This window comes from Sphaerodactylus townsendi, linkage group LG09 (genome assembly GCF_021028975.2).
Source record: "Sphaerodactylus townsendi isolate TG3544 linkage group LG09, MPM_Stown_v2.3, whole genome shotgun sequence".
NCBI lineage: Eukaryota > Metazoa > Chordata > Lepidosauria > Squamata > Sphaerodactylidae > Sphaerodactylus > Sphaerodactylus townsendi.
Window position 1 is genome coordinate 23,761,867 of NC_059433.1, and position 21,115 is coordinate 23,782,981.

At 52.2% G+C, this 21,115-nt stretch overlaps 1 protein-coding gene across 2 annotated transcripts; it reads left to right on the forward strand.

Annotated features, from left to right (window-relative positions):
• Positions 1–6,827: 6,827 nt before the first annotated feature.
• On the forward strand, positions 6,828–20,720 carry NRN1 (neuritin 1). 2 transcript variants are annotated; one of them, XM_048507977.1, is made up of 3 exons: positions 6,828–7,226; positions 11,780–11,924; positions 19,119–20,720. In XM_048507977.1, exons 1-3 carry the CDS (start codon positions 7,172–7,174, stop codon positions 19,348–19,350), a joined length of 432 nt encoding a protein of 143 aa, XP_048363934.1. In that variant the 5' UTR covers positions 6,828–7,171; the 3' UTR covers positions 19,351–20,720. The 2 variants fall into 2 exon arrangements, with proteins under 2 accessions (XP_048363934.1, XP_048363935.1); XM_048507978.1 differs by lacking the exon at positions 6,828–7,226 and adding an exon at positions 10,805–10,948.
• The last annotated feature ends 395 nt before the right edge of the window (positions 20,721–21,115 follow it).

Consider the following 21,115-nt stretch of genomic DNA (forward strand, 5'->3'; position numbering starts at 1 on the left):
CTGTTTACTTGTCCAAAATGTTCTCTGCTTTAGAGGTGGCTGCTCCCTCTTATCCAAGACGAACGGCCCTTTAAGCCGAACTACCATGCGACTCTTGAATAGTGACGATCTTCTTATTCTGGAGAAGATTGCCCAGTTTTTGTTACAGGTTCTGGATCTATGAGTTGTAATTTTATGTATGATCAATTTATGCCTAATAAAGGTTTTGTTTGTTTGTTTGATACGAAGCTAAGCATTGTGTATTGACACACCAGCATTTTCCTACCAAGCCAAATCTTCTAGTGCTTTACCTGCAGAGTTCTTAGGGGTCATGGTTCATAACCCAAAAGGCAGGGAAAGGAGGGACCATCATTTTCCCTTGTGCAGATGGAGCACCTTCCTGATGTAGCTAAAATACCCAAACAAACACTGATTCCCGTTTATGAGACAACACAGTCAGTTCTCGCATTGACCAGCCTGGGCCCATCGTTTGATTTATTTCCTTTTTAATCCCATCCTCTGTCCAAAGAGCTTGAGCTAATCGCAACCCTCCCTCCCAGTTTACCCTGACAAGAATGCTGTGGGGAGATGTTAAGTTGTGAAGAGGAGACAGGCCCAAGGTCACCTTGTGTGAGTGAGGGATAAGAACTCATCCCCCCCAGGAAGCTGCACCCAGGGCTCTACCCCCCTCATGCACCCCCCTAATTATGCCAGTGGAACTCAGGTCTCCCTAGTTCTTCTCAAATGATCTTACTGAAAAATCGACTTCCTAAAGCACATTGTTTCCTCATAGTAAACAATGTGTACAATAAAACAAAGGAGAGGGCAGCTCAGTCACCTTAACAAAGAAGGACTTCTAAGGGGTGGGAGGGGGACTGGACCCTCACTGCCCCGTGACTCCTTGCCTCTGTATAGAGCAGGGGTCCCCAAACTACGGCCCGGGGGCCAAATGTGGCCCCCTGAAGGCATTTATCCGGCCCGCCAGGCATGGCGGTGATGGCTCCATTCATGTGCAGTGGGGGCTCGAGGGAGAGGAGGAACCGGCCCCAACAGCTGTTGATTGCAATTACATGATGGCACCCCCAATTCTCCATGAATTTTCTGACCCAGAGTTGGAAACCTTACATGTGGCAACGCCTGCTCCGCCTTTCGCTCTCAGCTACTCCATGTGTTGCTCTCAGGCTTTCTGTTCCGCCTCACTCCCATTGGCATCAGCCAGGCTGGCGAATCGCTCGAGGGCTGCTAGGGAGGAAAGAACCCAGGAAGATACCTGATTCTGGGTTAGATGTAATGCTTCATTGGGAAAGTTCTGCTTTTTTTTTTTTACAGGGGAAGGTATTCCACAGCCTCCCCAACAATATTTGGAGCCCACCCTGTACTTGACATACTTTGGTCACTGTTCTAAAAATAGACCATGACAGAAAGGCTGAAAGGTGAAATCAAACATTTTGGTTCAGGGGGTCCAAAGCATAGGAATTTGTTCATAGTTTTTTTTAGTCCGGCCCTCCAACAGTCTGAGGGACAGTGAACTGGCCCCCTGTTTAAAAAGTTTGGGGACCCCTGGTATAGAGCCTTGCCCCCAGACTCATAGTTTTTGCATTGCCCACTTCCCTTTCTGTTCCTCTGGCCATGATCTTCAAAACTCGGAATTGCAGGCCTAAGTGTTAGCCTTTTGAACAGCCGGCCAAACCAGATGGTGTTTGCGACAAACTAGTTGTGCCGGTGGTGAGCAGGGTCTGATCCTTCACACTTCTGTGTGCCACAGTTCTCCCATTCAGCTCCACCACTCAAGTCCATATATGATGCTGCAAATCCCCCCTCCCCATTTGAGCTACCACCGTTTGAATGAGTGGTTTCTTGGCCACGCTTACTGTTAGATTAGGGAATCCCCAACACAACTCCTTGCCAAGCTATGTGAGCAAGCTGCAGAAAATGTATATATAACAAGTCCAACAGAGACCTCTACAAATCTCTGATGCCCTCTCACAGTTGTGGCTTTACACAGTCGCATTGCTCAACGTTGGAACCCTCCATATCCAATCTCAAGGAGCACATTCTGTTTTACCAGTTCAACATTTTACAGTGTGTTTAAATTGCACATTCAACCAGATACCAATTGGCAAATTATATCGATCCTGTATACACGCTGTGTGTGTAAAGTACTGTCAAGTTGCAGCCAGTTTATGGTAGCCCCTGCAAAGGGCTTTCAATGCAAGTGAGATGCAGCGGTGATTTGCCATTGCCTTCTTCTGCAGAGTCTTCCTTAGTGGTCACCCTTCCGAGTGAAAAGTGTTGGAAGAGAAGGACTTTACGCTGTTTCCTGCCTCAGCCTATAGAGGGGGTTTTACTAGATAGCCAGCGGCTAGATAGGGACCTAGGGATTGACACCTTTACTCTGTCATGTTGGTTCTGTCCCTTTGATGTTAGATTGCTACTCTCAGGGACTTCCTTCCGCCTTCATCTCGCACACTTCTCCATCTTACTTTCACTATGTCTAGAGGGAGGATGGGTGCTCCCTGCATCCATCTCCATCCAGCTAGAATAGGATAGATTAGTGAACCTATCTACCTACCTTTCTATCCAGAATGGAGTTCACTAATAAACACTCTTTTTTATTAGATTAGAAACTACAACTGACTCTGACTTTCTTTTGCGCTAGCTTGCATGCACATGGGAACCTCACACACACACACACACACACACACACACACACACACAAATGAGGTAAGGCTTCTGGTGTGCTCTCAGCCACCCGTGCACTCTGCTTGATATGAAGGAGGAGGAGGAGGAGTTTGGATTTATATCCCCCCTTTCTCTCCTGCAGGAGACTCAAAGGGGCTTACAATTTCCTTGCCCTTCCCCCCTCACAACAAACACCCTGTGAGGTGGGTGGGGCTGAGAGAGCTCAGAAGAGCTGTGACTAGCCCAAGGTCACCCAGCTGGCGTGTGTGGGAGTGTACAGGCTAATCTGAATTCCCCAGATAAGCCTCCACAGCTCAGGTGGCAGAGCTGGGAATCAAACCCGGATCCTCCAGATTAGATACACGAGCTCTTAACCTCCTACGCCACTGGTGAACAGGAATAATCTCCACTACCAGGAGATATTATTCCAACAAAAAGCAGAGGTGAATTACCATTGCCTTCCTCTGCAGAGTCTTCCTTGGTGGTCTCCTATCCTGACCCTGCTTAGCTTCCGAGATATGATGAGAATGGACTATACCATGCCACCTTCCCTCCCTGTACACACCTTGTATGTGCTGTCAAGGCACAGCCAATTTATGGTGACCCCAGCAAGGGGCTTTCAAGGCAAGTGGGAAGGAGAGGTGTTTTGCCATTGCCTTCCACTGCAGAGTCTTCCTTGGTGGTCTCCTATCCAAGCATTGACCCTGCTTAGAGATACAATGAGCTCAAGATATTCCATGTATCCCTCCCTATATACACATTGTGTGTAAAGTGTCATCAAGTCTCAGCCACTTATGGCGACCTCAAGCAAGGGGCTTTCAAGGACAGTGAGATGCAGAGGTGGTTTGCCATAGCTCTCCTCTGCAGAGTCTTTCTTGGTGGTCTCCCATTCAAGTCTTGACCCTGCTAAGCTTCGGAGTTCTGATGAGCCCATGCTGACTTCCCTCCCTTTGCACAAATTGTCTGCATTGAAGTAAACATGTATAGAGGACAAGCAGCCACGTGCTTGGCTATAAACCATGCAGAGGCGCTGTGTGTGTGTGTGTGTGTGTGTGTGTGTGTGTGTGTGTGTGTGTGTGTGTGTGTGTGTGTGTGTGTGTGTGTGTGTGTGTGTGTGTGTGTGTGTGTGTTCAAGAAGATTTTTCAATCATGGGGAAAGTGCCTGTGTGCAGACTTCACTCACACAGACAGGCTCATGCGTTGGCAACTCACGAGGGAAGGGGCAAAGGCCCAGCACCATGATGCCCACTCTACTTCTGTGTGTGCCAATTTCAAAGGGCCCAGCATAGCCCAACCTTGCCAGATCAGAGCCAGCTCCGGTTAGTACTTAGATGGAAAACCACCAAGGACCAGCAGGCAAATCACCTTGGAAAGTCTCTTGTCTTGAAAACCCATAACTTGGCTGCTACTTAACAGCACTTTTCACCACCAATGTCCTCTGTAGGGGATTTCCACCTGTGTGCAAAGAAAGATCATATGAACAAATGCTAGCCAGCAGTGGTATAGTCACAGGGGTCTGCAACCGGCCGCTCTCCAGATGTTCATGGACTACAATTCCCATCAGCCCCTGCCAGCATTGGTCATGTTGGCAGGGGCTGATGGGAATTGTAGTCCATGAACATCCGGAGAACCACAGGTTGCAGACCCCTGGTATAGTGGTTAAGAGCAACAGACTCTGATTTAGATAACCAGATTTGATTCCCTGCTCCTCCATGTGAACAGCTGATGCTTATCTGGTGAACTGGATTCCCCCCCTCCATATGAAGCCTGCTGGGTGACCTTGGCCCAGTCACAGTTCTCTCAGACCTCTCTCAGCCCCACCTACCCCACCAGGTGTCTTTTGCAGGAAGAGGAAGGGAAGGAGTTTGTAAACTGCTGTGAGACTCCTTTCAGGAAAGGAAGATGGGGAATAAATGCGGACTTGTCTTTTCCAAAGCCGCTCCCTCTCGCTGTGGCTTTCCCATCAGCTTGATCTGCAAGCAATTATCCCAGCCATGAAACAGCCCATTTCCTCTCATTGTTCCCCCACCCCCGCCCCATCCTATTGGCAGCCTTCTGAGCACACTGCGAACGTGTGTTCAGTCGAGCACTCTGGGGTCCCCTGTAGGGGCCTTTCGGAGGCCTTCTTTGCCCCACGAGGGTCCAAGATCAATGCCAGCTTGGCAAACACGGGGCACCTCCGTCACCCCCTCTTCTTCTCTGCCAGAGAAGGCCTCTTGCCCGCTTCCCAATCTCCTGCCGCCGCGCCCTGCAATGCAACGGGCCCGGCGCCTCCCAAGCAGGCCCGGCAGGTCCAGGACACTTAGCATGCAGAGCGGCAACTGACTCCCCCCCCCCACCCGTGCGGGTGACGTAATCGCTGCCGGCGTGGGCGGGGGGAGGCTCCCGAAACTCCCGCCCTCCTCACTGCAGGGGCCGGGCCTGGGCAGCGCCGGCCAGCGAGCGAGCGAGCGAGAGGCAGCCCCCGCCGCCCCCGCAGCCGCTGCGGAGAAGAGGCGGGGGCGAGGGGGGATTCTACGGTCCTCCCCGGCTAGGCGAACGCTCACGCCCCCCTCCCCCGCCTGCCGGGTCCTGGATCTCTCCGCAGAGCCCCCCCCCCCTTTCCTAATCTCCTCCAGCGCCTCACTTGGTTATAAAACAGCCGAGTCTGCAGTGCTGCCCTAGCAAGGAGAGCTCGCCCCAAAGCCCTTCTGGATCGCGGGACACATCGGCCTCAGATGGGGTGGGGGAGGGGAGAGATAGGTAGATGGCTAAATAGATGGACAGATAGAGCGGCAGATCGAGAGAGAAAGGGAAGAGATAGAGGGATGGACAGAAAGAGAGAGAGAGAGGCAGAAGGATGGATAGAGAGAGATGAATAAAATGAGAGGAGGAATAGATAGATAGATAGATAGATAGATAGATAGATAGATAGATAGATAGATAGATAGATAGATAGATAGATAGATAGATAGATAGATAGATAGATAGATAGATAGATAGATAGATAGATAGATAGATAGATAGATAGATAGATAGATAGATAGATAGATAGATAGATAGATAGATAGATATTTACTGTGTGGCATTATATTTTGCACATACTGTATGAATGGGGCACAGATTACGTCGTTGTCGTCCCGTCTGGTCCAGGAGTGCCCTATTTGCATGACCTGCTTATTTTACTCGGGAGGCAGCTGGTTGGCCTCTCTGCTCTGGAGGCGAGGAGCCCCCCAGTTGCAACCCCCAGACCTCTGAGAGTCCTCGGAAAGGTCCCCCTGGAGCATGCACCGCCAAGCAGTAAAGTTACACCGCATTCCTGTCCCCGGGGGTGTGTTGCACCCCTTTGCTTTGCTTTGCTTTGCTCCCAATGGGACCCCCGGCGTAATCAGAGGGAGGTGAAAGTGTCCTTTGGAAAAGGCAGAAGGGTGCACAGCTGGACCAGCACGAGGGGAAGAGGAACCTACGTGTCTATTCCAACTCTGCCCCCTCGCTCGACCCCCAGAGGCCACCTTGAAATCATGACATCATGCCTCGGCTTCTCTTGGCAGGCAGGCGATGGCTCTGCCCCCTGACCCTGCTGGTCAATAAGGGACCGCTGGACTCGGTCCCACCTGCCCAGCACGGAAACTCTCTTCCTGAATGAGTCGCGGGCGCCCCAACGCTGCTCCCTCCCGGCGAGCTGCCCACGAGCCACGGCCGGTGGCTCCCCGGGCGGCCCTTTGCAGCCCAGGTCAGCCGCCCCTCGGCCTGTTGCTTCGGCCAGCCCCGCGGGCGGCGGAGCCAGTGCGCCCGGAGCGCCACTCCTGCGGGCCTGTGGCCGGGCCTGCTCGGGATGGCGAGGGCTCAAGGCAAGGCGCCCCCTGCAGGGCTGTGGGGAGCCTGGCGCCCGCAGGTTGAGGCGGGGGGCACCGCGCTAAAGAGTGGGGCTAGCCAGGCAGGCAGGCCCCCCCAGGGCGAGGCTGTCCTCGAAGGGGCGCGGAGGACCAGGCAGCCGGGCGAGAGAACGCGGCTGCCGGGCGGGCCGGGGTGCCAAGCCAGCGGAGAAGCGCCGCGTCGGGTCCGCACCGTCCAGGCAGTGCCTGCAAATGGCGCTCCTCTCTTCCAAGGTGCCCATTAAAAAAAAAGCAGCCCTCCGTGTCATGCCCACGTCAGGGCTGGCTGTGGGCGTGGGGCTGCACTTCCTCCGCCCCCTCCTAATGGGGAGAGCCATTCCCCGCTCCGGCTGCGCCCGCTGCTGCTCTCGCTCCTGCGGCCCCGTCGCTCCAGCAAGCCTCCTGCGCCAGCCAGCCAGCCAGCCAGCCCCGTCCGCCCGTCCGCCCGCCCGCCCGTCCGTCCGCCCCCCTGGCAGCTCGGCGGCACGCAGGGCCAAAGTCTCGGCGCCTGGGAACTTGGTGCTTGGCGATGCCCGGCTCGCCGCTGCCCCCCGCGTCTCCCCCGGCCCCGCTTTAAACCCCGCAAGCCCAGCCACGACGGAGGCAGAGAGAGACAGACGGCTCCGCACCTCGCAAATGGTGGTATTAACTATAGGATGGGACTTAAGTTGAACGGCAGATACGTTTCTCTGGTCCTGGCTGTGCAGATAGGTAAGTGGACTTGGATCCTCGGGGGGGGGGGGGGGGCCAAGCCGGGAGGGGGGGTTGGACAATGCACCAAAGCCCTACGTTATGCACCCCCCCCCCAATGCTAAATAATGGCTCTCAAATTCAAATTAGGGATCCCCACCCCCATGCGAAGAATTACTAGTAACTTAGTGGCGTTCGTGGCTGCTTGAGCATTAACTGGGCTCTCTTTTTGGAAAGAAATCCGGCCATTCGGGCATTTGGAGACTTATTTCAAGGGGCGCCTTTTTCGTCCATCTCAGAAAGGACGCCGTCGTGAATTGCCTAACTGGGTCCCTTTTCTCGTCCTTTTCTCCCAAATATATATATATACCCACACCCACACGCACCCACCCAAAAAATTGTGTCTGTACAGAGCACACCCCATCCGAACACAGCACGCCCAAAGCTGAACCCCCCCCCCTTCACCCTCCCTAGAGAGAACAGAGATAAGAATTGGAGGCGGGGAGAGAGAAAGGAGAAAACGGAGAGATCCACGAAACGATCGTCTTCCTCGATCTGATTCGCAAAAGGAAACTTTTTCTGTCCCGACTGCGGCAGTTTTAGACATGAATATTTCTGTGGCGTGAAAAGGAGCAAAGGAGGTTGGCCAGATCAGGAGAATCGGGGGCGAAATGTCTTAGATTCTTTTGCCTCTCGCCGCTGCAAGTCCTGTTCAAAAATGCCCAGACCGTTTTTATTTTTAAGGGGGAGCTAAAAATAGCCTAGGGTTCCTTCAGCATTGGGGGGGCGGGGGGGGGATTATGAGAGATTCCTGCTTTTGTTAGATGTAAGTCAAAGATGCCCCAGTTTATAGCCTGGAAGAAGCGTCTTTGATGTGGCAGCCACTCAGGTTCTGCGCTATTTAAAATTGAGGGGCGAAATCTTAATTTTGGCTGGTGTGACCCAAAAGGGGGAAAGAGGGGGCATTCTATTACACCGCTTGTAAGAATTGCAACCCCCCCCCCCTCTCCCTTCCCCTCCTTTGGCATGCTTTCTTCCGGGGTCTTCGTGTCCCACATATTTAGCTTTATTTTATTTATTTCTCTGGGAAGCTTTCCTTTCTCTCGCCGATCTCTGTAGCGTTTCGGAAGCGGGACGGGGGGATGGGGCGAATGGGACCCTTAAACTGCCCCTTCGGAAATGAAAAGGATAACACGGCAGAGGCAACGCTGCGATCCTTGGGAATAAAACGGATGAAAAGGCTAGAATATATCGCCCTGTTGCAGCGAAGGAATCTTCCCTTTCTCCCCCCTTTCGATGTCTCTGCCTGTTCTCCTTGTGGCTTTGAATGTGTCGGAATTCCCCACCCCCCACCCCTGTCATTTCTCCGGTCGGAAATGGTGCCCCGGTGTGGGTCCGGTTTGGCTTTGTTTTGGTGGGAAATGCGGCAGGCGAGGGGTTCTGCGGGGATCCCGTTTGGCCACCGGCGCGCTTTTCGCTTGCAAGCGAGCCGCCCGGGAATGAGGGGCGCGAAGGCGCGGGAGACGTGGAATTGTCCTCTGAGGATGCCCTTGGGGATTGGGGCCCCAGCCCCCCGCCGGGTCGTTGCCCGACTCCCAAAGATGACTGCCGTTGTCGGTGTTGGCGAACCAGGTCCGGCTGCCGTGGCAGGGTCGGCTTCCACCACCTGCTCCAGCCAAGGGCTGGGCGGTGGTCTGGCAAGAGCGAGAGGTGCAGCAGCGCCCCGCCGCTGCCCGTGTCCGCGTGTGCCTGTTCCAAAATGCCCATCCTTGCGCCAGCGCCGCGGGCCCCCGTGGCTGGAATCGGTCCGAATTCGGTGACCTTTTTTGTGTGGGGAGGACACGGTTTTGCAGAGGCGGAGCTGGTGGCAGCAAACGCTGGGAGAGAGGAAGATGAAGGGGGGAACGAACAGACCTGCCTAGGATTAGATTAAGGGAAGGGAGGGGGGGATGTTAGGAAGCAAAAAGAGAGCGAGAGAGAGAGCGTGTCACGTGCCTGGACGTGTGTTGTGTGTGTGCCTGCCTGCGCGCACGCAGTTGTGAATGAGGTTTCGTCACCTTTTTCACACTGCGCGTTTTGGGCTGCTTAGCGGAGCGGAGAGGCCCAGAGAGGCGCTCCCAACTTGGCCCCAGCGTCGCCAGCCCTCCCCACCCAGCGTGGGGGCGAGCTCGGGCAGGGCGCTTCTGGTGTACCCTGGGAGGGCCTCTCTCTCCCTGGGGTCAACGGGGCCTGGTGGGACTCCTCCCGACCTCCCTGTCTGCTGAGCCTCCTTATCCTCCCGTCCCTTTGCACCAAAGGGTTTGGGGGGGGCAGAAAGGGTTTGCGGAGCGCGCCCTCGCAGGAGATGCGTCTCCCCCGCCCGGGCCGCTACTTTGAACGGCGAGGTTGTGAGGAGATTTCAGAAAGACCGGCTCTTTCCTCTCGGGACGCCTCGCCGTGCCTCTTATTTGTTTGCGGGTTCCCTCTCGCAGCCAATCTCTGCCGCCTCTGCGTGTTTTGACGTGCCGGGGGTGGGGGGTGGGGTGAGGTGGTTACTAAATCGGGTTAACGATAAATCAGGTGGAGGTGGTGGGGTTTCCAGCGCAATAACGAGCAGGGTGTCTTCTAGGTTGTAATTGAATCCAAGACGATTAAAACACAACGCGCGCGTACACAGACGCCCAGCCTGCCAAATGGTTGTAGTGGAAAATCTGGGGGGGGGGCTTCAATTGCTAGCTCTCTCCCGGCCCCCCCTTCCGCCCCCCCTCCACCGTTTGTTGCCCGGGTTGGGCAAGTGCGCAAACCTGGGGGTACCCAACTGACACTCTCGCTAACCCGCTTGGTGGGGAAGGCGATGGAGCCGCCAGCAGCTAACAGCTTGCCGGGGATCAAGCCAATGATCAATTAAACCAACAAGTCGCTAATTCCCTTTCATTTGCTGCAGGATTGATAGGGATAAATTCCCCGTATGCTGCATCCTCTCCGTCGCCTTCTCCAAACACCGCCCGCGAAGGCAGCGCGGCCGGGTTTAATTTGGTGTGTACGTGTGTGTTGGAGCCACGTAATCAATTGACTTATTCCAAGCAAAAATGTCAACTCTCTCTCTCTCTCTCTCTCTCTCTCTCTCTCTCTCTCTCTCTCTCACTCACTCACACACACACACACACAGAGAGAGAGAGATATTTGACCATTATGATCAAAAAGGATTTTGCCACTGAGATCTGGGTAGTGTGTATTACGCCCCAGGGTTGTGTGGCTGGGTAGAAGGAAGGTTTAAATAGAAATCTTCCTAAATTTGGGGGGGTTTCCCTTTGACATCTGGGCGGGTGGCCTCCCCCCTGCCGAAGTCACCAAATTGTCCTCCCAACAGGCACAAACAAGGGCGTCTGGGGTTTCAGCTTCCCCGCAGATCTTCTCAGAGAGGTGTTGGGTTTCATTGCAAGAAGTGGAAGATGGATAGCGGAGAATCAGTGCGGCTGATGTGTCTGAGGATAGAAGCTGTTTGGGAGGCGGGGAGAATTCGGTGAAGCCAAGTCTGGTAGAAATTAATTGTGCGTGGGGGGGGGGGGGTCCTTTGTCTTCACTCAACCGAAAGAACTTGAAGGGGAGGTACATGGTGGAGAAGCAGGGACCAGAAGGAAGGAGATAGGCACGGGCCATGTCAACCGCAGTTTAGGTTCTCCTTTTGCCAGGGATTTGCGTTCACTGCCTCCCACCACACTCCGAGTACATGGCACTGAATACGAGAAATCGTGTTTCAAAAAGTAGGCGGGTTTGGGGCAGCCTTTTCCAGACAAATCCTCTTGGTGCAGTTGGGGGTGGTGGTGAAAGAGCGTGTCACGGCTGGAAACTAATACTAGCCGAGGTTTTATTTCTCTGATAGCCCCCCTTCGCCTCCCCCTCCCCCACCTTGCTCTATGGATATAGGATCCACTTTTAAAGGTCTGTCCTGAATGGGGCTTAGTGGTCTTCATCGCCCCATCAGTAATATCTTCCTACAATGTTCCTCCTCTTCCGAAAGGCGCTGAGAGGAACGAGGAACTGAAATGCAATGTGGGCTGAAGTGAATGTAAATGGTCCTAGAAATTGCATTTGGATTTGTGTGTGTCTGGGTGTTTTTAAGATTTTTTTAAAGGTTCAAAACGTGATAGCTTTCAAACGATACGTTCCAGATGAAGCCTGAATTTGAAATAAACACTGCTAAGATTAGTGGTGTGTTTCTATTTTATTGTTTTTTTTTAATTGATGGATGCTAAAAGCATCGAAGCCGACCTCTCGATCTGTCATTTGGGCACATTTGTTTAATTTAAAAAATGCATCTCGCCCAATGTGTTGGCAGGATGCAATAATGTCCTCTCTGTGGTGAAGGGCTGTGGCGGCAGAGGTAGATACAATCGCTGTTGCAGCTTCTCTGGGTGTGCTGGTGGGTCTCTGTGTGTTTGTGTAGGCTGGGAGAGGAAATTCCAGGGGGGTCACAAGAATGTCCTCAAGTCACAACCAGGGCTGCGGAGGTGGGGGGGGGGGACGACGACGACCGCGCGCGGTTTCCTTTGCCCGGAGCTGTCCAGCTGACGTGGTGCTGATCTGTTCCCCAGCATACCTGGTGCAGGCAGTCCGAGCGGCGGGCAAGTGCGATGCGGTCTTTAAGGGCTTCTCGGATTGTGTGCTCAAGATGGGCAATAACATTGCCGGCTATCAGCAGGACCTGGACGACAAGAGAAATCTCGAAACGATCTGCAAGTAGGTGTCCTTCTTTTGTTGCTGTCACTCTCTGGGGCCTTTCCCGTTTCTTTAGCATGTGCGCAAAGGTTATTCGGGGTTTTTTAAAAGCAAAAAAAATAGCAATAAGGCTGGCTTCTTCTCTACGGTTTCCCTCCACCCTATACTAGAACTCAGCCGATTAACACACGAAACGATGCACAACCACCAAACGCATGCTTCGAAGTTGTGTGCAATTTTCACCCCCATTCTTTGCAATAGATCAACACCCACCCACCCCAGACGAAAAACTGGGTCTTTCTATTGTATTTGCTTCTAAGGAAAGAACCGTGGGAGGTTACAGAAATAAGATTAAAACGCTCTGATTTTTTGATGGCTTTCATTATATTCTATTTTGTATCTTCCTCTGTTATTTTTGTGAGGTATTGACTGTATTGTGCTATCCTGATAGGATTTTAAAGAACCGAATTTAATTAACCGGCTGGTTTCCATTGAGGGTCCTCTCCCGGTTAATAGGTGCATTTATAAAACATGTCATACCGCTGGACTTAAAACGTATATCCCACCAGCCTTGGAAAAAACGCTATTATCCCTCTCAATTTAAAAGCGGTAGCTCTTAGTGCAAACTGAATGCTTGAGACAACACATCCGGTGGGCCCTATAGGGGCCGACTCCATTTTCTCCATAGCCTTGACTTCCTAGTCCTTTAAGAACTTCTTCTGTCAGATTAGATTTATCTTGTTTTGCCAACAGCTCCTTGAAGTTAGTAGGGAAAGGGAACTAGCGCCCAATTACAGTAAAAGGAAAGGGATCTCCTATCTTTAATAGTGTTTTAAGATACTGCAGTGAAATATCACACAGCATATAGCACTGTAACTTCAGTTCCTTCCACGTGTTGTAGTAAGGTGCAGAAATGATCTAAAATATTCTGTGTTAGATTGAAGTTCTAGTCAGGATAATCTGAATTGCCTTCTTGTGTTAGGATTTTAATTTTTTTAAGCGAGTTGCTGCAATGTGAAGGGGGAATTTGTTCTTAGGGCTTCCCCCAATCCAGCACCTTCCAGGACACCACAATGACTTTCTGTTTTACAAATGAAGCCGTGAAAAAAAAAACTTTTTGTCTTTCAAATGAGGAGACTGGTGTGGTCCTGCAAGCAATAAAACCAGCTGAATTACATGGGCCCTGAAAAAGATGGCTATGAAACCCGTTGTGTTTCCCTCAAGGGAATAGAACTTTCTACAAGCAGCGTCCACTATGGAACCCAATGAAACGAAAGGGTTTGCTTCTAAACTGCTTTTCGGAGCCTTTGGGGCACCAATCCCAACGGCGCTTCTTGGAGTTAAGGACTGTAGTCAAACCAAGAACCAAATTTGATTGAAACTGATCGGATTCACTTTCAGATAAATGGGTTTGTACTAACATAGTTGGATGGCCTCGTCGCGGCAGACTGAGAGCGACCCCGTAGGGTTTTCAAGGCAAAAGACGTTCAGGAGCGAGGTTGCCATTGGCTGCCTCTGCGTGGAGACCCTGGATGGAGTTCTTTAGGGGTCTCCCAGCCAAATATTAACCGGAGTCTACTCTGCTTAGCTTCCCAGTCGGGGCAATTCAGTTGGATAGCACGGTTGAAACAGAGCGTTTATATAGCAATTTGATAGGCAGCTTGGTTCTCTGATTGTTCATAAAGAAGTCTGGGGGTGGGGGTGGGGGCTTTATTTCCAAGGTGGGGGCTTTATTCCCAAAGCGGACCGCTTTGGAAGTCAGTCGGAGGGCCCACGGCTCTGGCAGGGTCCATAGGCCCCAGGGTCAATCCAGTTAAAGGTTGTGTCATGAAAACCCTTGCTCTCTAGGGGACGCTAGAGAGCCCTCGCCAGATCGAGTAGAAGAAGCTAGAGAATTAGCAGCAGGAATTAGAATTAGATTCCGGGGAGGGAACTTTGTATAATTCAGCTTCCTGTGTCCTCTATAAATCGCTCACGTTGGGAATTAAAACACTCTTCTTGGGAATTAAACAACCCCCTTCTTGAACTTTGGGCCGAGCCTGCTTCAAATCTGTTTTCGGATCGGTGCCTCGAGCTCCCCCGGGTTTCAGCTTTTGCTCTGATTTGGAAAAGCCAACTGGCTTGAAAGCTTGGGAGCGCTCCCTTGATTTTCAAAAGCGTTGGCAATTCGGGCGCTCAGAACAACAGCTCAGTGCCGAGTTGTGAAGATTTGGGCGAAAACGGTGCAGATCTGACCCGGCTGTCTCCCGGTTGAAGGCTAGATCCGTTTGTTTACAAGGAAAGGCCACACCAGCCATGATGTTCCGATGATGACACGCACCGGTAGTACTCCGACAGACCTCGTACGTAGAGTAGAGCTGTTTATATACACAGCCAGAGGGAATTACAAATGGTCCAGTCTGCCACCGGTCCGGCTGCTCGCCTCTCCAAAACAAAACGCAGCAAGACGGAAACTGCCTAATGCTTCGATTTCTTTCCTAAGCAAGATTTCGATTTCTTCCCCGCGGCTGGTCTCTAAGGTGCTTCTGGACTCGCCTCCAGCTTCGCCTTGATTGGTGGCTTTCCTGAAACATCTCGCGTCCAATACAAAAATCCTTCCTGCAGCGACGCAGCCCGATTCCGGGGAGGGAACGAAAAGGAAACCTTGCCAATCTGGTACACCAACATGGCGTAAAAAGGCCGATCTGCTACAAGCTTGGAGTCGTTTGCCTTCCCCTCCCCGATTCTATTAACAAGCTCGGTTGCTTGACATTTCCTGGCCCAGAAAATGTCTGCCTGAGAAAGGGGGGGGGGGGCGAGCCCGCACACAGATTCGCGTCCACACCGCCTTCCTACTCCGCTGCAGCGTCCACGGTGAGCCCATGCATTATTGTTGAGCAGGGCTCGGGAGGAGATTCTCCAGTCTGCCCTAGATTCTCTGCTCCCGGCGCAGGGCCAGGGAGGCGACAGGATCCCCTGGAGGCCGCCTCCTCCCCCCTTCAGCAGTGCCGTAGTGGTTAAGAGCAGGTGCGCTCTAATCTGGAGGAACTGGGTTTGATTCCCCGCTCTGCCGCTTGAGCTGTGGAGGCTTATCTGGGGAACCAGATTAGCCTGTGCGCTCCAACACACTGCCAGTTTGCGCTAGTCAAGGGGTAGGGAACCTGCGGCTCTCCAGATGTTCAGGAACTACAATTCCCATCAGCCCCAGTCAGCATGGCCAATTGGCCATGCTGAAGCTGATAGTAGCAATTCCTATTTATCGGAAAACCGGGTCCCAATCTGATTCCCCCAGCTCTGTCAGCCCCACCCACCTCACAGGGTTGTGGGGGGGGGGGAAGGAGTTTGTAAGCCCCTTTGAGTGTCCTTACAGGAGAGAAAGGGGGGGGGTATAAATTCAAACTCCTCCTCCTCCTCTTCTCGTTCTTCTTCTTGTCGAGCGCCCCTGTGTGTAGATCTGAAAGAAGCTCGGGAAGATTTAGCTGTCCTTTGGGAGCTGCAATTACGGCAGGAAATACAGTAGGAGAGGCGCCCTCTCAGCCCTTCACGCCAGCTCCGTTGCTCATTATTTATGAACAAATGCAGCCAGCCTTTGGAATCCGCAGCCAGTTCGGAGCGCTCGTAAATTAGGATTCGCCCCGCGATGCTTTCAGGCGTAATAACCAAACCTGGACCGAACGCCCCCCTGGGCAAAGCTGGGGGCGGGCCAGGATGATCGGGGGGCGGGAAGATGAGATCAATTCGGTGGAGGCCCGGCCCCGTTTGGAAGTCCTGGCTGTCTGGACCGGCATGTGTCACTCTCCTCTGAAAGGCAGCTCCGCGCCGGGGTGACTTGGTGCGATTGTCCAAGGAAAGGCGATTCGGATCTGGAGAGAGAGAGAGCCGGTCGCCCTGGCTGGAAGTAGACTAGATCAGGCGCGCGCAAGAGTGGATCCGTTTTGAGAAAGGAAGAGGAAACGGCTCGCATTGCGTGCAACGGAAATGGGCCACCCAGCCCCACCGGAGAACTGAGCTCCGTTCAGCTGAGCCAGGCTGGCCGGCAGAGGAGGAGGAGGAGGAGGCCAAGCGGCGCTCTGCACATGCTCAGAGGCGGCGGCGGCGGCTCCGATTTCCAGAGATGACAGCGACGAATACTGGATTAAGCTCTTAATCGTTGATATCTTGAAGACTGGATTTGTGGGGCGGGGGGGGGGGGAATATAGCTACCGATGGCTTTATTCATGGAAACGAAATGCATTCCGCCTTTCTAGGCGCCGGAGGCCGATTCCTTTAAACGCTCCGATGGCTTCGTGTTCCTAATAATGACCCCCAAACTGGGAAGGCGCCCCTCGCAACCTGTCTCTCTTCCCCATCACCCCAGGTCCAACATGCCCCAATGTGAAGCGCGCCCAAGTGCTAGACTCTGTACTGTAGATCCACACAGTTCCGGGTCTGCATCAAGTGGTCACTCTGGCAGGAAAGGAGTTCCCAGCGGCTTGGAGAACAACAGCACGTTGTCCAAGAGGCGCATCCTGATAAAGGAAAGGGAGGCGCTGCCTTTCAGACGAGAAGCATTTTTGCAACAGCACCTCCCAAATGCACTGCGGCAGTGTCGTTGGAATTAGGGGTTCTGGAGATTTCCTGGAGACAAATGTCGGGGTGCTTTAGGAAAAGCCGTTTCTCCTGCACCAGGACTTGGATCTCCAGCACGGCATGGAAGCCAGTCAGCCTTTCAAAAGTTAGAACAGATGATTACAACAACCGCACGCTACAGCAGGCAGCCGGGTGCCTTTTTCTAGCTGCTAGTTTGGGGTTTGGGATTTCACATCCCCCTGGGGTGGTGAGTGTTAGACAAGACATCACAGGTGTCAAACTCGCGGCCCTCCAGATGTTATGGACTACAGTTCCCATCATCTCCTACCAGCAAGCAGGGGATGATGGGAATGATCCCCTGCTAGCATGCTGGCAGGGGATGATGGGAACTGTAGTCCATGACATCTGGAGGCCCGCGAGTTTGACACCTATCTAGATAACAATTAATCGTAGTGAGTGATCGATCATAGATAACAGTAGTGTTTAAACCAGTGTTGGCAAACCTTTGGCACTCCAGATGTTATGGACTACAATTCCCTTCAGCCCCTGCCAGCATGGTCAATTGGCCATGCTGGCGAGACAATAAGTGATCCTGAACTTCTGTTTTACACAAACGCTTCCTCGCAGGGCGTTATGTATTATGCGGACAGATTAGCTATCTAGTTAGGTTTTTTACAATCAGGATTTGTATGAGGCCACGTCTGTATTCTGACGGTAGCCGTTTAGGATGCCTGTGGAGCTTTTAAAAAATCGAATCGTTTTGCAAATCAAGAAATCGAGATTAAAAAAAAGATTTTAAAAACTGTATTGATATCCTGCCTTTCACCCCCGAGGTGACCCAAAATGGCTTATCCCATTACAACAACTCGCTTCCGTTTTTATTTTCACAACATCCTTGTGAGGTAGGCCAGGTGAGAGTGTACAACAAGGCGGCCTTGCTGCTGCACTTTGAAAAGGTTCTCATGCCGGCTGCCTAGAACAGCCACCCCTGAAGCCCTTAATTTATATTCTGGGACTGGCTGGATTACCTTCTTCCCGCTGACACGGCTTTTGGTCTGGTGTGGAGGCGGCCCCGCCCCTTCCAGCAGTTTCCCCAAGGAGGTTGATATTAATGGGAGATCTGTGTTTCAAATCTCAATGATAGGGAAGAAACCAGCCCTGAGGCATCTAAGAAGTCTACACCAGGAGTGTTCAACTCTGGCCATCCAGATGTTCATGGACTACAATTCCAGGACTGATGGGAATTGTAGTCCATGAGCATCTAGTGGGCCAGAGTTGGACATCGCTGGTCTGCCCGTCCTTTTGTTCTATCTGTCTTTCTGTAAACCGCTTTCCTGGTTCTTCCTCCACTCCAACAAAGGTGACTGTTTTGTGCAAACCACACCACACCATGAAAGGTATCCTTCCTTTTTCTTCTGTTGAAAAGGCTCGGCCCCAAAGCCCATTTCCTGGCTAGGCCTAGCATTGCCCCCAGCTGTAGTTTATCAGCCCCCTCAAACCGGCCAGCAGCTTCTCTGGGAGGGTCTGGGGTCCCTGGACACTTTCCCCAAGGGCTGGTTCCACCTGGGCAGCTGGGAAAGAAAGAAAGAAAGAAAGAAAGAAAGAAAGAAAGAAAGAAAGAAAGAAAGAAAGAAAGAAAGAAAGAAAGAAAGAAAGAAAGAAAGAAAGAAAGAAAGAAAGAAAGAAAGAAAGAAAGAAAGAAAGAAAGGTCCAAGTTTTCACCAGGCTCTCCAGGGCTATTCCACTTGGCCAGTTAGCTTTGTTTTGCATGTCAAGGCTCAGCCTGGGAAAGAAGGAACCCACCCTCTCTCGTTTAGCCAGAGAAGCAAAAGGCATGGGGTTAAGGAGCAGCAGTGGCGTAGGAGGTTAAGAGCTCATGTATCTAATCTGGAGGAACCGGGTTTGATTCCCAGCTCTGCCGCCTGAGCTGTTCAGATTAGCCTGCGCACTCCCACACACGCCAGCTGGGAGTGCACACTGGGAGTGACCTTGGGCTCTCCGAGCTCTCTCAGCCCCACCTACCTCACACGGTGTTTGTTGTGAGGGGGGAAGGGCAAGGAGATTGTAAACCCCTTTGAGTCTCCTACAGGAGAGAAAGGGGGGATATAAATCCAAACTCTTCCTCTTCTTCTTCTTAAACTAGATGGCCCTTGAGGTCCATTGCAGTCCTGTTTTGTCTGGTGAAGAGGAGGTTGGAGGCTGGTATAATCGGTCTCCTGGAGTATTTGAAGGGCTGCCACTTAGAGGAGGGCAGGGAGCTTTCCCTGTTGGCAGCAGAGGAGGGGACTGGCACTAATGGGTTTGAATTACCGGCAGAAAGGTTCTGGCTAGATATTGGAGATGGGGGCGGATTTTACAGTCAGGATTATGCAACAGTAGAGTCAGCTGCCTAAGGAGGTGGGGCCCTGACTGGCAGTCTTTAAGCAGCAGCTGGACAAACTCTTGCCTAGAATGCTCTTGATTCTGCATTGAGCAGGGGGTTGGACTAGATGGCCTCTATGTCCCCTCCAACCCTATGATTCATATCCCTTTGGGTATTTAAAGGACGCACAGGCTCAGAGGCAGCTGGAAGGAAGTTGGAGGGGTGGGGTGGGGTGGAGTGGGGTGGGGGGGTCTGCAGCCAGTCCGGGTCACCTGCCGTTGTGTTCTTCTCTCCTCTGGGCTCAGGTACTGGGACGACTTCCACGCCTGCACGCTCACCGCCCTCACGGATTGCCAGGAAGGGGTGATGGACGTCTGGGAGAAGCTGAAAGAGAAATCCAAAAAGCTCGACTACGAAGGCAACTTGTTCGTGCTGTGCGGCAAGTCCAACGGGGCCGCTCCGTCTGCGCTGGCCTCCGCCTGCAAGTTGCTACTCTTGGCGCTGTCGGCCGCCCTGGCCACCTGGTTCTCCTTCTAGAGGCCGAGGAGATTGAGAGAGCGAGAGAGCGAGAGAGAGCCCCGCCCGGTCCCCAAACATCGCCAGCCACTTCTCTCTTTCTCCAGGACCTGGATTTACAGAGGCAAAGTCTCCATCCTTTGGATTGGGGTGGGGGAGGGGGAGAGGGGGGAGAGGCTACTACTCCACCCTTCAGGGAAGGGACTGCCCTGGAGAAGGGGCGAGAGAGGCCTCGCAACCATCTCTCCCCCCCCTTCCCTCCCTCCCTCCCTCCCTCCCTGCCGCCCCCTTCTCTTCCCTCTCTCGCGCGTCGACGATTTGCCAAAATGGTACCAAACGGTGAGCACCCAAGAGCCAAAACCGGACCTCAGAGCTTTACTCTCCTCTTCTGCAGATCCAAGGTCAACCGGAGCCCTCTTTTTGTGCGCAAAGCAATCTCAGGAACGGCTTCCAGCCACCACCGAATACTAATAAAAGCATTAATAGGTAATAATAATACTAATAATACTATTAATAACGCCACTCGCGGCCACAAAAGAGAGGCCCCTTCTGGGGAAACACATCGCCAGGAAGGAGATGGGGTTGAGAGCCAAAAGGAAGAGAGCCATGTGATTTAAAGGGGGGCGGGGGCGGGCGGGGAGGCACCGGAAGGGAACCCACTGAGCTGACCACGTGCGCCAAGAAGCATCGGAGGGTGAATCCATTCCCAGACGACCACCCCATTTCCTAGGAAAATCTTGTGGTTTTTTTTTTTTTTTTTTTCAAAAAGGGAGTTTTTTCTATTCTCTCCTGGTCATTTCCACGACAAAGAAGGGACCCCCCCCCTTCCACTTGAGGCTGTGCGTGAGAGGCACAAAAAGCACAACTGGAAGACAACACCAAGAAATGGGGTGGGGGGGGGAACCCATTCGAAAGGGGATTTAAAGTACGCCATGGACTTCATGAATGCTGCTATGTTTGCTGAGAGTTGAGCTTTACTTAAACCGTCAAGGCATCTTTACAGTTTTCCCCTGCCTTTTTTCCCCTCTCTTTCCCTCCCCCCCCCCCACCTTTTCTTTCCTTTCTTTTCCAACAGTCCAGCCTTCTTTCTCTTGTTTTAGATGTCCCACCATTATTGGAAGAGATCTGGCGATCCAATTGGGGAGATCACGGGGGGAGGGGGGAAGGGGTATATGTTAACGTTTTAAAAAAAGAAATTAAAATAAAAACACACAGCGTAAAGGTTTTCGGGGGGAGGGGAAAGTATAAGAAAAGCCTTGATTTTAAAAAAAAATGAAGAAAAACTGTACTTTAAGAAAGTTTATTATAAAGCGAATTCAGCAAAAAAAATTATAAAAGATTTGCTACGAAGTATAGAAAAAAGTATAAAATAAAAAGTATTGTTTGAAAAAGAGGACGTAGTTTTATTTTTTGGTTATTTTTAGTGCGAGTTGATCTCTGTCCGGCTCAAAAGCCGTTTCAAACCCCTCAGGGCAGCAAATCTAGAGGGGTACTCCAGTCTAAACTCATTCCTTTCAATAAATTCAGGCCCCTTCTTAGCACGTGCAGAATAATGCACTTTCAAACCACTTTCAATGAAGCCGGATTTTACTGTGTGGAATAGGAAAATCCACTTTCAAACAATTGAGAAAGTGGATTGAAAGTGCATGATTCTGCATGTGCGGAAGGGGCCTCAGACTAGAGGGAACTCTGCATAGGATTGCACGGGGTTATTCGATATAGCGCGGAGAGGGAGAGTTTCCTTAGGAGCCAGTTGCAGCTGTACAGAATGGTTGGATCTGGGATC